The sequence below is a fragment of the Fukomys damarensis genome, unplaced genomic scaffold (assembly GCF_012274545.1).
Source record: "Fukomys damarensis isolate Sample0158 unplaced genomic scaffold, DMR_v1.0_HiC HiC_scaffold_38, whole genome shotgun sequence".
Lineage (NCBI taxonomy): Eukaryota > Metazoa > Chordata > Mammalia > Rodentia > Bathyergidae > Fukomys > Fukomys damarensis.
Window position 1 is genome coordinate 69288459 of NW_022900950.1, and position 17050 is coordinate 69305508.

Consider the following 17050-nt stretch of genomic DNA (forward strand, 5'->3'; position numbering starts at 1 on the left):
ACTAAATAGTGACCTTGTTACAAAAAAAACAAAAAAAAAAAAAAAAAGAAAAAAGAAAAAAGAAAAAACAAAACAACAACAACAACAAGAAACTGTTTAAACATACCCAAACTGGAAGCGCTTTTCCATGCATTCACACACACACCCCTGTTCTCTTTCTTCCTTTTGCAAAACACTCGGCAGATTTACACTCACTTTTGTTACTTTCTCCTTAGTTCCTCAGTTTCTCTTTCAGCACTTAATTGCTGTCTGAAAGGCTAGTGACCTAATTACCGAAACTATTTTTCCCATCTCCCTTTTCATCTCTGTAGAGCCAGGCAACACGCACCTTCTCTAAGCGCGTGCCACTTTAAAACGCTCTCCCAGCTTGGTATCCACTTGCCCTATGTGTTTCCCTCTGCTTTATTCCTTTCATACAGCTCTTTATCATTTGCATCCTAACTCGGTTACCTCTCATTCTCACTGCGTCAGTATTTCCTGAGGTACCGCATTAGATCATTTTCTCTCTCTTTTTTCCCCCCTTAAATCTCTCCTTTTCAAAGATCAGTCCTGTGAAGCTGCCTTCCAAATCTATATTTCAAAACTTGTGGTTACTTATATAAATCAAAACATCATTCCCAACTCCCTTTTTTTTGCACCTGCCAGTACAAATACTTTAGGAGGCTGAGGCAGGAGGATGGCAAGGTTGAGCACAACCCCAGCATGTTAGCACATTAGTGAGAATCTATCTCAGAATAAAAACAGACATGTCTGGGAAAGTAGCCTATTGTGAAAGTCCAGGATTGAATCCCCAGTACCACAGAAGAAAAAAAAATACCACAGACTTTGGAAAACACATACATTGAATACAATTCTGGGCAATGAGAGTCAAGGAAAAGTCTAGGATGGATTTACTTTTCTGAATAAAAGAGACAAAATTAGTGATGCCATTCCTATTCCTTTGCTCCCTGGCTTATAGAGGCCTCGGTACTGTTGCATTTATCTTCCAACCATGGACTGACAGATAAATATGTGGACTGAAGTTCAACATAATTAGTGGAAAAAGAAAACTTCTGGGCCTCTGATAACATCACTGGGCTTCTGCACCTGCCTGCATCTGAAAGGTTTTCTGTATGAGGAGGAAAAAAAAGCCTAATTATTTAAGCTGCTGTTACACAGCTGTTTCTAGACAACAGAACTTAGTGCCATCTCTTAATTCTATGTACCCACTTCCAAATGCTTGCTCAGATACTGCTACATGAGCACCTCGGCTGCGTTGTCAAATGTATCATAATGAAACTCAAGTTGGTATGAAGACGCCTTAAACTGTCATCTTTAAACTTTCTTCATCCACAGCAGAATTTCACAGGGAGTTAATATAAAATACATAAGGGAATTAATAAATTGTGACATGACAAAACTACGGTGCAGCAAATATAATCTCTTAAGAACTTCCCAGTCGAGAAAGCAGCATTAAAATACATGGTTCCTTCCCCCACTTGGCCATTTTTACCTTGGCACCATCGGCATCGCAGGGTAAAGCCTGTGATCACGTGACAACATGAACTCACTCTGCCCAGAGGTCATTCGTCTGCCAGTCTCACATCTGTCACTCAGAACATCTACCCAGGCACCAGTGGTGCTGCTTCTAAAAGTTATCGCAGCTGTCATACAGCAACATAAGATTGTCAAGACCGAAAAGGACAATCCAAACACCGTCAGAGCATTTTCACAGGTGTCCTCAGGCACAGGTATCTTCTCAGGCAGCAACTCCAGACATCAAGAGCCTTCAAACAGTGGCCTTGATAAGTCAAACTTACAGAAGAAGACCCCACTCACATTTATAAGTGTGGGCTGTTGTCAGGCATCACTGAACTGAAACAATTAAAAGTTAGGTATCATAAGACTGTGGCTGAGGAACTCTCTCTACAACAGGACAAGATGTAGATTCTGGCCTATAATTCAAGGAGACCTTCAGCAAATCGTTCCAATTCAATTTGTAGCTCCCCTTTCTACCCTGTAATATTCTGGATGTAGAGGGTCTCTAAGAGCATTACATGACGGTATACGTACAGATTCTCTGTAATGAATAAGATTTTGTGTTATTTATTTGCTCTTTATTTTGTTCCTGATAGAATCAACACTACTATAAACAGGGTGAAGCCATTCATGAACACTCTGTATCCTGGCTCCATGTGTAATTAAGTAATGGCACTAAAGTCCTCCTCTTTTTACTTTGATATTTCTGACAATCTAACTGGTTAAACTATTTTTTCCCATGGGGGAGGAGCTTTGGGTGTAATTTTTAGGGAGCTACAGTCTCAGAAGTTGCTTCCAACAATCTCACCCAGTTAACTAAACATTCATGAATTTCATGGAGTTGGAGCTAAAAAAAAATTTTTTTCACAATCAAATTTTCTGCAAATGCTTTTTTAAAAAGCAAAGAATGATTGTGCAAAACCTAGAGAGGAATTATTTTTTCTGCTATTGTGTTTTTTGTTTGTTTGTTTGCTGTTTTTTTTTTTTTTTTGAGACAGGGTCTCACTATGTAGTTGAGACTGACCTGGAACTCACTGTGTAGCCCAGGTTGGTCTGGAACTCACAATGATCCTCCTGCCTCTGCGTTTATAGGAGTGCACCACCACACCCAGCTAGAAAGTAGTTCTTTATTCATTGCTTTTATCTTCCACCAGGTCCATGGTCAAATACTTGTACAAAAGACTTTTATTTGGCACAAGTTAAAAGGATAGCTAAAGTATTAAATTGGATGATGATGATTTCGTGTCAGATGAGTGAAAAAGAGGGACAGCAGGACTTGCTGATCAGTGCATCAGGTATATCTATGATTTGAAAAATGAACCCAAAAGAAGGCTATTTCTCTCTCATTCTTTGCTCTCTGTGGTTTCAGAAGACAGAGACATAGACACACTACCACTGTAACCAGACAGAAATGAGAACCAAGTATCAAAATGAAGGTATCACAGTGGAAAGCGTGGGATGCCTATGCAGCCATCGTATTTTTCACACCCCACCCCCACTTTCTGGAAAGAAAAACTCACTCAGGAAATGAAGGTTGGAGGATCAGAATGTTGGAGGATCAGAGTAATGAAATACTAAAATGAGCACAGAGGAAACAGGTTCTTATTCATTTGCTCCTCAAGTTTCAAAGCGAAACAGCACTGGTGCGTTGGCACAGGCTCTGTGCAAGACCACAAATCACCTGGCAAGAACACAGACAAGATACCAGACTGATCGATGAGCATGGGAACACAGTCCACCTTTTGGAGTCTGATAGCATCAAACCACTAATCCTTCTCCTGGAAATACAGTGTCACTCGGGAAAGAACCCTGACTGCAAAAATAGTATCTGCAGGAAATGGTGATACCTGCATTTCTATTGCATTTTTCACTCCCAAAACAGTTTAGATGCATTTTTCTATTTTTGTTCCAGTGGTGGACAGAGCAGGTATTGAAGTCCCCATTTTAGAGCTGTGAAAACTGAGATCCAAGAAAGATTCTTGTTCAAAAGCATAAGGTAGCATAACTGAGACTACAATTTCTCAATTTAAACTTTGTGTTCTCTCTTCTGAATATGGCCTCATGACTGAGAAGGAATCTAAGCGGGAACAAAGAGTTGTGTTCTTGGATCCAAGTCTGAAAATGTCCTTGGGACAGTTGTTTTCAATATTAAATGTATCTTTGTGTTTGCCAGAGTGGTGTTCAGAAATCTTGCTCTTGCACCTGTTGAAGTTTTCAAATGTCTCTTACAGTCTGTGAGAATGTTTCATTTCAGTTTGGTATTGTCTGTTGCCTGACACTTGCTTAGGTTGCAAGTTCAAAGTGAGAGAAACCAACACAAAAGAAAAGTAGCTGTTTATTCCCCATGTATGACGGGGAAAGCAGATTAGGAAGGCAATAGCACAGAATCCAAAGACATGCTTCTGCTTTAAGGCTACACTAGCTGAAAAGATTCCCTGCATAGAGACGAGAAAATTATTCTAGTAATGCATTTCCCTAAGGATATCTGGAGGTTTTGCCAGCTGCAAATGAACTTGAGCCTAGAAGTGAAATAAGTTAGTTTTATCATATACAACTTCATGAGTGTCACTCAATGTGCAAGCTTCTTTATCATCGTGTGTATGTGTGAATCCAGTCACAAGGCTAGAATTTCTGAGGCCCCAGGCTCTTTGTTGCTCTGAGGCCACAGCAAGCTGCTCTGCACATTTCACTATGTTTCAGCTGAAATGAAAAAATGAAAAGCAAATGTGATAACTCAAACCTATGCTTTAAATTCCTTCCGTGGGGTGGGGGTGGGTGACTGTTACATATACTTAGATCTTAACCTATTAGTATTTTTTCAGAAAACCTTCACACAATACAAAGGCTAATAGGACTATCAGAACTTTCTGGGGGAAAAAGTCATGTGGCAAACCAAAAGAAATCAGCTTATTCTATGAAATTTTATATTTCACTACCCTCTGATCTCAATTGTGACTTCCCCAAACTGCTCTTTTTCATCATGGTCCACAGCTACTGCCCAAGTTTGTAAAAAAGACTGTTTATTTTGTGAATCACACACAGGATTTCTTAGGACATGGTATAGGGAGTAGCTGCCACTTCAGCATCACACCGTCGGCGGTGAGCACGTAGTAAAAGACAGCTTGACTTAGTGGCATGAAGCTTCAGTAACCTGGCTCACGGCAAAACAAGGAGAAAGTCTTTGTGGTGTGAAAACAAATGTCTCTTAATGTTTTTTTGTTTTTGTTTTTGTTTTTAGTATGTGACATCACCTTTTGCCTTGGTGCACATAACTTTTCTCAGTGATTTAAACAATGTTCACCTGAATTTAAATACCAGCCCCCCCCCAACCCAGTTGTAATTATCATTCCATTCAAATGACTCCAAGGAAAGCCTGTTTCTTCAGAATTTCCTTTTGTTCCCACTGTGCAGCATATATACACTTACGGTAATTAAAAGCTATTCCCAGTCTAATCAGACTAACCTTTTAAATAACTCGCTTCTGCTCCTTTCTAAGCAGAAGAAATATTTTGGCAGCACATCACATTTCAATTTTGCAAAAGCAAGCATTAGTGAGAAGTCAATGCACGTGCCCGCACAGGGCCAGGTAAGGGCTCCTATCTCAGAGAGAAGCTCTAAGCACCCACCTGCGTGGACAGCTGTGCCAGGAATGCTGCAGTGTAGACAAGACAGGCACAGCTGGCGGGCCAAGCCCTGAAGACCTAAGCCACTAGGCAAACAGTAACAACTGCAGACAGCTTCAAAGCTACAGGAAGTAAATATTCTGGAGCCAAGAGAAGTAACTTCCAGTGGAAATCAGCTGTTCTTCAGTTCAGGGACCCAGTCTGACTCAACAAACCTCAGTGCTCAGTTACCAGGCCGTTTAATGGTTGTGGTGCTCCTCCACTTACTTCAAATCATGAGCGAATCACACAGTTTACTGACTATAAACACAGCACACGACAGGACTGTGTGTTCCCACTTGCTATGGGAGATCCGGAAGTCGAAGTCGTTTCTGAACTTCCCCCTAGTTTTTTCAGGGAGTTCCCAGAGGCTACATGACACACTGCAAATGATGGCCGTTTTCTTCCTCCTCCGCACTGATCTGCCAGAGTATTATTTTCACCTAGGGCCTTCATCCCCCCATATGACCACTGACAGTGGGTCCCATCTCTCCATGCTCACACTCACCAGGATATGTCCAGGATGCCACCCGTTCACAGTGTCCCTTCAGTGGCGGACTGTTGGCAGCCCAGGTCTTCAGAATGCAAAGCAACACTACTACCGGGGCCATATATTTTGTGTGCAAATAATGAGAATGACACTCATCTTTTTAAGTGACATTTATTCTAATTTATTTTAGGAGCAAGGAAATAGTTTGGAAAACCCATTAACCTGCCTATTTTATTTGGCTATTACTTTTTCTGCTCTTTCTCTTTTTCTTCCTATCCATGCCTCTCTTTCCCATTCCATCTACTAGGTGTGATCTCACACGTTTCTCTATATATTCATAGTATCAGATATAATTATATATTATATAGATGAAAATGCAATGTCCTTACATAATAAAGGCACTTTTCAGTGTTAGTTTGTTTTTAAATTGAAATTATGCAGCGTTTTCTGAACGATCTTGTTTTTCTCAGTTATGTCACACCACATGGTTCTTCAAGTCTGCTTTCTAAGCTCCGATTCACTGCACCCTTCTATTAAAGACTTCATGATCTCCCCCGTGTGGATGCGCTCATTCCCCTACTGATAAGAGCTTCACTCTGTTCCATTTTGCACTATTAGAAGGTGGACTCACACACTCTTTTCCATACGATCTTATTTAAGTCTGGGTATTTCACTCTAACGAAGTGATAGCTGGAAGGAATACTGCTGGATCAAAGTGGGCACTTACTTTTATTTTGGTAAAATCTTTTTAAAGATGCAAAAATTTATATTCAAACAACAAAGTCTGAGAGCACATTTTTCTCACATCTCTGCCAGCAAAGTTATTTAAAATGTTTGCCAATCATAATAAAATGGACAATCACACTGGTATTACAACTTTATGTTTCCAAAAAAAGAAAATTAGAGAATATTTTCATATTTCCTGTTTTTCTTTTTCCCTTGTTTGGATTTATTTTTGGAAGACTTGTGTGACCACATTCTGTTTAACTTTTCACTATTTGTCTCAAATTAGAACTTTCTGTGTCTTATAGGATTTATCTTATCAATTATAAATAATTTTCCTTATCTACTTGTTTATGATTTATATTCTTGCATACGTCCTTAATTACCATATATGACATTTTGCACTCCCACTATTCAGAAAACTTCCTCTATTCTTCATCTCTAGATTGTGCAAGTAGCTTCCCAGATTACTTTCGAGGAGTTTTAATAATATTTTCCACAATCAACCCACCAGAAATCTATTTCTATACATGGAATACGATGATATTGAAATATTATTTTCTTCCAGAGAATAGTTATTTCATCCACATTTTTTCTTAAATAATTCATTCTTTGCCTGCTTAAAGTCAAAACCATCTAAAGTTAAGTATCTATTGTATTCTTCCAATCTGCTTCTGGATTGTTGCTTTGCTCACCTCTCTAGTTGTCCACTCCTATTATAAAATCATACAGAGGTAATTGCAGTAGTTTTATGTTATATTTTGATGTCTGATTCTGGTAAGTCTTATTCTTCTTTTTAAAAATACTCTTGGCCCTGCCTGTTAAATGCAAGGTCCTGATTTCAATTCCTGGTATCAAAAAAAAAAAAATACTCTTAGCTACTCTTGGATATTTATTTTCCTCACAAACTTTAAGAAAGTTTTATCCAACCCCTATCATCTCTAGCCATAAGATGAACTTTTGAGATTTTATTTAAAATTTCATTAAATTTATAAGTTGAATTTGGAAAAAAAAATTTCTCTTTCAATAGAGGTAAGTTTTCCCATTTGTAAAGACCTTAATGAATGTTCTTCAGTGTGATCTTACACTTTTCTAGGTAACGAATACTATAAACAGAAGAAGATGTTGATTTACAAATACACTTAACTTGTAACTGACCAAATTATAATCAACTTACCAAATAATTATATTGTCTTTATTTACTAAAGTCTCTCAGAATGTCTTGGTATTTCAATCGTATCAACAGAGACAATATTTTATCTTCTGCCTTCATATTTTATATAAGTAATGAAATTTTCTCATTTAATTTCTTTTAGCCTCCAAGAAGAGCTGAATAATAATCAGGGTAGTGGTTTAGTCAATGTCTAATTGAAATAACTTGAACATTTAATTGTTTAGAATATTTATATTATTAGTATAGGTGTTTTATTATACTCTTAAAATCTATTTTATATTTAGTGTGGATATACCATGGAATGTTTTGTAGCACTAAGTTTGCTTCTTCAGTTATTAATAAAATGGATTAAGTTGCCAGATATATTGACATTAAGTCACTTTTTCCTAAAATAAATTCTACTTGTTTCAAGCATATTTGCATCATCTAGATGAATTCTACTAAATTCTATTTACCTGAAATTTTTGCATCCATGCTGTTAATTTAAATGTGAATATATGTTTGTTAAACATTCATTGCCTTTTGATATTAAAGTTTTCTAGCTTTCATAAAATACACTAGGGAAGCTTCCTATTTTTCCCCTGTACTCACAATAATGTTGCCTCATGTGCCAGTGATTGGCAGTGGATTCCAGTACAATGCTCACAGAGGGAGCTTGAAACAGTAAGGGCTGCTGGTCATGTAGATAAGTGGTAGAGTGCTTGCCTCACCTGTCCCAGGCCCTGGGTTCAATCCCCAGAGCCTTAAAGTGAGGGAGAAAGAGAGAAAAAGGAGCGAGGAGTGGGGACAAAGTGAAAGAGAACCGCCTCTCACCTGGGCTGTGTGGTCCTGGGCCCAAGCTACCTGACTATATTCACCTTTGTTACGATGAGGGTCTGAGCAGATAGGCGTCACCCCAGATGCGTGTGAACACTACTGAATCTCCAGCTAGGGACACAGCAGGGTCACCACGACCGCCGTGCAGCTTGCTCACCAACTGACTTGTTCACCAAAGGTGCAGGATGGTTCACTTTGGTCCATATTCTATAGATTTTCATTATCTTTTGTCTGTTTATTAATAGCCATTCCAACAGGCATGAGGTGGTCTCTCACTGTAGTTAAAATCTATACTTCCTGGAGAAGGATTAGAGATGCTGAGCAGTTTTTCATACTCTCGTTTTTTTACATACATGAGTTAGAAACATTTCTGTTTGAGTCTCTTGCCCATTTTTAAATTGGGTTATTTGTTTTCTTATCAGTGAGTGAGTTCAGTTCCTTACATGTTTTGAACATTAGCCCCTTAGGAAATACATGGAGTAAAAATATTGTTTTCTAAATCTGTGTGTTGTGTTTTTACTATCCTCATTGTTTCCTTCGCTGTGAAGAAGTTTCACTTTACTTTGGTGCGATTCCATTTATTTATTTTTGTTTTTGTCACCTGGACTCTTAGGGACAAGACCAAGAAGCCTTTGCCAGACTGGTATCATGGAGATTTTCCATTATGTTTTTTTCCTAGTAGCTTTAGTTTCATGGTCAATTGATTTTTTTGTTCGATGTTTGTTTGTTTGTTGTTTGAGACAGGGTCTCACTATGTAGTTGAGACTGACCTGGAATTCACTATGTAGCCCATGCTGGTCTTGAACTCCAGCAATCTTCCTGCCTCAGGATCCGGAGTGCTGGGATTACAGGCGTGCACCACCACTCCTGGCAAGGTCAGTTGATTTTTAATGTTTACGACTCACCTAATTTTCTTATTCCAGTATCAAAAAGTCAGACTCTCTGTTTGCAAACATCATTATTTTGTTGTGGGAAAAGAGGACATATCAGTGAACACTCTTTCCATCCATCTACTGTGAGAGTCAAAGCAAAAACACACAAAATCCCCAGATGGATGGTACAGAACCACCTACATGAACAAAGGTGACACTAGCACAGAAAGAATAAGAATATGAGAGAAAAGAAGAAACAATGTGAAGAACAGCAGAGTATAATGCAGTTGATATTTAAATTGCAAGAGGAGAAAAAAAATGTGATAGAGATGAAAATACAGATGTGTATAGCAGTTAAAGTCTGGCATTCCATTTTGATACTGAGAAGTCAGATACTTTATGAAATCATAGATGTTTAAAACACACCAGACAACAGGATAAATCGGGTCATGGTGGTGCACATCTGGGATCCCAGCACTCTGGGAGGATGAGGCTAGAGAACTCAAAGCTCAAGCCCAGCCTGGGTAACTTAGCTACTTAGCAATATCTTGTCTCAATTTTTTTAAAAAAATGTTATTTAAAGGGTTGGGAATGCAGCTCAGTGTGAAGTTCTTGGTTTTGATCCTGAGTACTGGGGGGAAAAAAAAGATTACAGGGAATAAAACAGACCAAAATGCAATGAAATCTAGTGAGCTTCCCATCAATAGTGGCCTTGTAGATCAGTGGTAGATTGCTTGCCTTTAGGTGCACAAAACCCTGGGTTTAATCCCCAGAGAATTAAAGGGAAGGAGGGAGAGGGAGAGGGAGAGGGAGAGGGAGAGAAGACAGGCAAGAAAGGAGAAGAAAATAAAAAGTAAAATTAGAACTTCCAAATAACACAGTAATCTCACATCTACCTAGAAGTTATTTTATCCAAAATAACTAAAATCAAGATCTCTAAAAGATATTAGCACTACAGTGTTCATTACATCATTGTTCACAATACTCAATATGTACAAAACAACCTAAATATTCATAGATAAATGGATAGTGACATTGTGGTATATACATGTGATGGAATATTATTCAGTCTATGAAAGAAGGAACCTGGCCATGGTGGTGCACACCTATAATCCCAGCAATATGGAAGGTGGAGGCAGGTGGATTACAGATTCAAGCCCTTACTGGGTAACTCGGTGAGAGCTTGTCTCAAAAATAAAGAATTCAGTAGAGGGCTTGGGATACAGCTGAGTATGAATTCCTTAGGTTCAAGTCCTAGTACCACCAGAGGGGAGGGGTGAGGTAAAAGACAAAAAAGAGTAAAGAATGGATGAAAAAGTAAGATGGAAATTCTGCAGTATGGGCCAATATGGATAAATCTGAAAGAAATCATGTTGCATTAAAAAAAAATCTGTTGCTAAAGGACAACCACTGCACAATTCTACTTGTATGAGACCTCTGGAGGTGTCAAACTCATAGAAGCTGAAATTGGTTGCTATGGGCTAGGGAAGGAGAAAATGAGGAGATACTAATGAATTTGCTATAGTCTCAGTTAAGCAAGAGGAAGAATTCTTAAAACTCTGCTGTACAACATTGTCCTTACATTAAAAACTACAATATTATACACTGACATATTTGATAAGAGGGTAGATCTAGTGTTATGTTCTTATTCTATTTTTTTTTAAGTAAGAAGCACGAACCAGAAATTTGAAAATTGATAAACTGGATTTAATATGACTAAAATTTTCTTATTAACAAAATACTTTATTAAGGGAATTATTAGAAAAGTCAAATACAGAGAAACAAGCTGTAACACATAGATTCAGTGAAAATGTCTGCGTTGATATGAAGAGCTCTTAGAAATCAATAATAAAACAGAAACTGTTTTAAAAAGGGGAAAAGACTTGGATACTCCATGAAATAAGACAGATGAATGGGCAATAAATATAGAGAAAGATTTTAAACATAATTAGTCACCAAGAGAATGCAAATCACAAGCACAATGAGATATACTGCATGCCCACCAGGAAAGCTAAATAAAAAAGACTGATTATATATGGCTGAGTATTTATAACTTTCATACATTTCTATGAGTAGGAGTACAAAATCCTACAACAATTTTGAAAAACAGTTCGGCACTTTCTAGGAAAGTTAAATTTGAATCTGCCCTATGATCTAACAATTATTCTCTCCATACTTACTCAAAAGAATATAAACACATTTCCATTCAAATACTTGCACACAAGTGTTCAGAGATGCTTTATTCATCACTGTCAAAACCTGGAAACAAGCTAAATGTCTACCAGTAAGAAAATGAATAAACAGACCATAGCATATCACTCCAGCACAGTGTAATTTGGCGTTAAAAAGGAATGGGCTGTTGATTCAGGCAGGCAAATAAATGGATCTAAACAGCACATTGAGCCAAAGACACACACTCTACTACTTCTCTTACACAAATTTAAAGCACAAAGAAAACAAGTCTACGGGCAAATGATTGTGTGGGTTTGTAGAAGGTAGCAGTTAACTGGAAAAATGCACAAGAGAACTTCTGGAATAATCAAAATGGTTGGTATCTTGCCTCGGGTGGGGATTACATAGGTATCTGCAATTGTCAAATCCGTCAAGCTGAACATTTAATTGCTATTATATCACATGTAAAATGTGGGTCACTAAAAAGATATAAATATGTCCTCAATCAATGTATACCACTTTTCAACAGGTAGAAAGGAACTGAACTTATTTATGAAGGGTAGCAACCCTTTAGAGCCTTAGCATCTTCTACATGGAATTTGTAGCTTCCTTTGCAAAATATCACAACATAGACAAGAGTATTTCAAAAGGCAACGGTCCAGAGAATGAACAGGTTAAAAAGTCCACATGGAATATCCCAAATAAAAAGGGAAACAAAGCCCTGGGTATAAAGCAAAACTTTGAGCCATAAACTCAGGCATTTCACAAGATGTCATAACAACCACTTTTTTTCCATGAATGTCGGTTGGCTGCTCCATTATAAAACTTATTTGCACATCTGCAATTAGTCAGATACTTTTAATTTAAAAGCTTAACAATTTGGGACATGGGTACTTCCCCTATTTTTGAATACTGATATTTTCTCAATTAATCAACTTTGAAGCATCAAATGAAAAATTTTAAAGCATCAGTTGAAGTAAAATATTATACTGTGGGGGTTGGAGTGTAGGGAATCCTATTACCAATATATACATATCCTGGGGTATCCCGGATATTACTAAAGATCTATGACTTGGTCTGTATTTTTCAGAATGCCAGCTTCTTCGTCTTGAAAATGGGGTTAATAATGACTCCCTCACAGGATTCTTATTGAGATTGAAGTAGATATCACAGATAATACTTTAACTATAGCATTTGGTTTGTACTTAAGTGATTGTTAATCTCAATTTCTTTTTCCTTTACCACTGCATCGTGTCTTCCAGATGACAGGAAGGTCAGCTAACAGAATTTATATTTCAATATCATATAAACTTCACATTCTTCAGAAACCAATTTAGAAACTCAAGTGAAGGTAATTATAGTAAAAATTAAAATGTTTTTATTTTCCATGGAAAATTTTAAAGGAAACTGGATACTTCTGTTTAGAGAACTTTCCTAGAACTAAATTGCCCTGAGCATATAACACCCATGAGGTGAAAACTTTATATCTAATATTGATAAAGTCAAAATTTCAGAAAGTTTCTGATATGGGGGTTGCTAATAATTGGTAGTAAAAGATGTCTTAGGATATATATTCTCACCTGAGAAATGTTCAGTGTCTATAAGCTTTTTCTGTCCTGTAAGCTATGAGCTTAGGATAGAATGAACATGTATTTATCCCCAGAGCAAAAAGAATGGGGTCAATGTACACGTCCACAAAACAGAACAGAAATTTAAATTTCAACCACAGGCAAAAAATAATTGTAACCTAATCATATGCTTGCAAATTTGATGGCCTTCATCAGAAAGAGTGTTGTCAGAGCCTCCTTGTGTACCTCCTCAAATGCCAAACTGAATAGGATAAAAGGGAAAGAGACAAATTTTGACAGTGATATTCAGTGTGTTCTGTGGCTTCTAATTTTTCCTTTCCTCTGAAGTTTCCACTACACAATTTGGGGAATCTGATTCCCAGCCTCTCTCCCTAAGGCTGATTACTTTAAATAACATTGTGAAAACATTTCTGTTTCAGTTTTGGAGAGATTTTAAATGGGGCACACATCTCCAAGATATATGGAAATTGTATCTTTACTTATAATGTAGAAAGTAAACAAAACATCATTTAAATCCTAAGAGGACTCCAAGATCCCTGTTCATCTCACCCCGGCCCTACCTGCCAAGTATCATCTATTCAAATTCCACGAACAGGAAGATGGCAGATGTAGACAAAGAAGCAGCAGTCATTCTGAACCAACATTTCACTCCTCTCACTTATTATGATGATTAATTGCATTTCTGCTGAAGTCAAAAGACATTCAACCTTAAGCTCTGTTGTTTAAAAAAATACAACAACCAGTCAGCAAGGTAGTAACTGCAACAAGGACCAGGGAAAATGTCGCCGCTTCTTTTTAAAAACATCTAACACCAGTGTGTATGTAGAGAACACGAAATAGCAAAGTACCTTGTCGATTTGACTGGTGATCATTGAGGAATGTCAAATTCAACAGGAAAGCACAAAACCAAGTAAGCAGACTCAGCTAATTACCACTCAACCAGTGCAGAATAGCTGACTATTTTGTGTCAGTCTAATGTCATCAGTAATTCATTTGCTAGAACCAAAGAGTTAAATTACTCTTATATATGCACAGGCGTATGATTCATTAATCTTCCAAAACATACAAATATTCCCAATCTAATTTTTTTGTGCCTTAGAAATATGATGCTCTTCGAGTATTTAGGTTGTTAAGTGCTCACAATTACTATCTAAGCTGTACTTAGATTGCTTCCTCCCCTCACCAACCACCTCAAAGGAAAGCATAAGACAGGAGAAAAAGCAAGATGCCAGGATAAAGACTACAAGTCCACAGTGACTATTTGAATATTAATGAACTGTGCTTCTATTTACACATCCACCATCAGAGCGAATGTTTAGCTATTTTAAGGAAGAGGTTATGTTTTAATTAACAGCATCTGGTAAATAAAAGCTGGTTGTATTTCTTAAGTATTTTCAAATTTCAGAAATTTTATTTCACAGCAGTGGTTTCAGTTCATCTAATACTTTTATGTGATTAACACTTCTGATCAAGGAAGAAAGTCTTTAAAAGACCCCAGATAATTAGTTTCTTGAACTGCAGTCAACAAAAAGCATAATTAATGAGTAAGCAAATTACTTATCTCTAAAGCACACTTACGAATGTACACATAGAAATGAAGGGGATGAAAGGCGATAAAAACACCTTTGGTACTTACTCTAACTCTGATTTTTCTAAATAATAAATCCACGCATTTAGGAGTGACATTTGCATTTCTGCAACATAATGTTCCTCTAACATGGCTCCTTCCATGTTCCCTGTCCCATCTGTACCTTGGGACTGTAGGAAGGTTGAGTTTAATCACGTGCTTTGCCAAACATACAATCCCATGATTTTTGCCTGCTTTCCCTCCATCTAGATCATTCTCTGCTTTATGACTTCTCTGCACATTTTTATTATCCAACATCATCATCCATTTCGACTAGATCTCCATAGTCCTCCACTTTGTAATTTTTCTTCCTTTTCATCCATTTCTCCCTTTTTTGATAAAAGATTAGAAGACAAGAATAAAGCTTAGAGCATGGGGGTACGCACCTGAATCACAGAATTTTGGGAGGCTGAGACAGGAAGAGCACAAGTTCCAGCCCACTTTAGGCAAATAGTGGCTTAGAGAGATATTATATTAAATTTGTTTAAAGAAATAAAATTAAAAGGCTGGGGATGCAACTCTGTGAAGACTCTATGAGTTCAGTTTCCAGAGCCAAAACAACGACAAAAAGCAATAAATGTGAGCACTGTGCACAATCCATCAAACCTGGTCCAGATGTTCCACCATGAGACTGATGCTTTTCCACACAGACTTAATAGTCACAGCAATCAAGAGGAATGGGAAGGAAAACACAAAACTCCCATGCCAACATTTTCCATTGTGGCATTAACCAAAATTCTTGCCTCTTTTTCAAAGAAGGCAATTTTAACAGAAACAACAAATGTAAGACTTTTTAAGAATAACACAGTCAATCCAGAAAATGATTTTATTAGTTTTTTTGATTTTCATACTTATGAAGAACTGTGAGTCAGTAATCAAAATAATAATAGCAGTAATAGCCATGACTTATTATCAACTCAGTAATAGTTGGGCTTAAAACATTTTACATACAGCAATCTATCTGATGCTTATAACAGCCCCACAAGGTAAATATTATAAAGAAACCAGAAACAACTAAACTTAACTCTCTCAAAGATATAAAGCTAGTAAAAGAAATAAATCCAGTGTGGCCATAGAACCTGCCTTAAAATAACTAAACCTGATCCCTCAAATATTTATACCCCATGTACACACTGGGCATTTAGTTGATAACTTACTGTCCAGTTGTAGAGAAAATGAACATTTCTGGAACTAAGAAGAATGAAAATGCCTTCAGTATAGATCACTTTTCTTCTACTAAATATCCCCAGCATTAGAGTAAATGCAAGTTGCTTCTACTTATGTTATATGCTTTGCAATAAAAACTGAAAAGAAGAGGAGTCATCACAAGAAAAACAGAAATGCTTAAGTACGGGCAGAGCGTAAAGCTGCCTTTCCCCTGTAGGAGGTACCTTGTGGTCCTTCAGGCCTAGCAGCATCCCTGAGCTTCCAGCAGAAGCCTCCTGAAGCCATGCCCTACCTGACATCCAGGCTCTCCTGCCTCATGCTTTACTCTAGAAATGGTCGATGGTAATGAGACTTCCCATGGCTCCCCTGGCATGAAAACACACTGAAGTGGATGCTCATGGGAGCAATTGAAAGGAGAGGCTGCCCTCTCTTTTCAACATCACCCCAGCACATTCTCTCCAGCCCAGGAACTGTAAGTGTGAGCCCCAGGAGTCGTTCCCAGTACCTAACCATAACCAGAAGAGATGACTCAGATGGAAGGAAATTTGGATCAGGTAAGAAAACCGAAGTATCTGGGATAAAAGACCCCTGGGACTTTACATTTAATGTAAAAAAGTCAGTTATAACTTCTACCTAGTGCTTCTTGTTACATTTTTCTACTGGCTTTTCTGTAGTAACAACACCAGAAAACAATAGATTCTATACAGTAGGCGAAAGAGTAAATTGTAAGAGTATTTTGTCAAACCCCTGTTTTAGATCATTACATGTAGAAAATTGTGAAATATTATTTAATCTCTGCTATTTGCTTTCTGCCCACAATATTACCCCTTTTATCTTAAAGCAACAACCACCCCCATAAAAAGTAAACCAATGGATCAAGTTAATGTTTTTTTTTTTCCGAAAAAGAGAAAAATCTATTCAGAAAGGCTTTGCTCCCAACAAATTACCAATGTGTTCATGAATCAAATTAATTTGAAAAATACCCGGCCCACTATGAGCACAAGACAAGATTAAACAGTACAAATAAGCTCTCTGAGAAGTGACAGTCGCATCAGAAGTGCAATACATCGAAAGAGCCTGACTCCCTGTCTCCAAGACAGAAGAAGGGTATGTACTCACCGTGTCGTGAGATTTATCCTTGACATCATAGACAGTCAGTTTTATGCTGGTCTCCTCATAGATGGGATACTCGGATGGAAATATGACACCAGTCAAGAACAGCGGGTCTCTTGTTCCCTGG

The 17050-nt window shown here is 37.6% G+C and overlaps 1 protein-coding gene across 2 annotated transcripts in view; it reads right to left on the reverse strand.

Annotated features, from left to right (window-relative positions):
• Positions 1–17050, reverse strand: part of Inpp4b (inositol polyphosphate-4-phosphatase type II B) — a 943087-nt gene that overhangs the window by 300814 nt on the left and 625223 nt on the right. For both annotated transcript variants that reach the window (XM_010639876.2, XM_019209903.2), the window contains exon 9: positions 16930–17046. In XM_010639876.2, coding sequence (XP_010638178.1) covers positions 16930–17046 — 117 coding nt within the window. The remainder of the gene's footprint in view (positions 1–16929; positions 17047–17050) is intronic.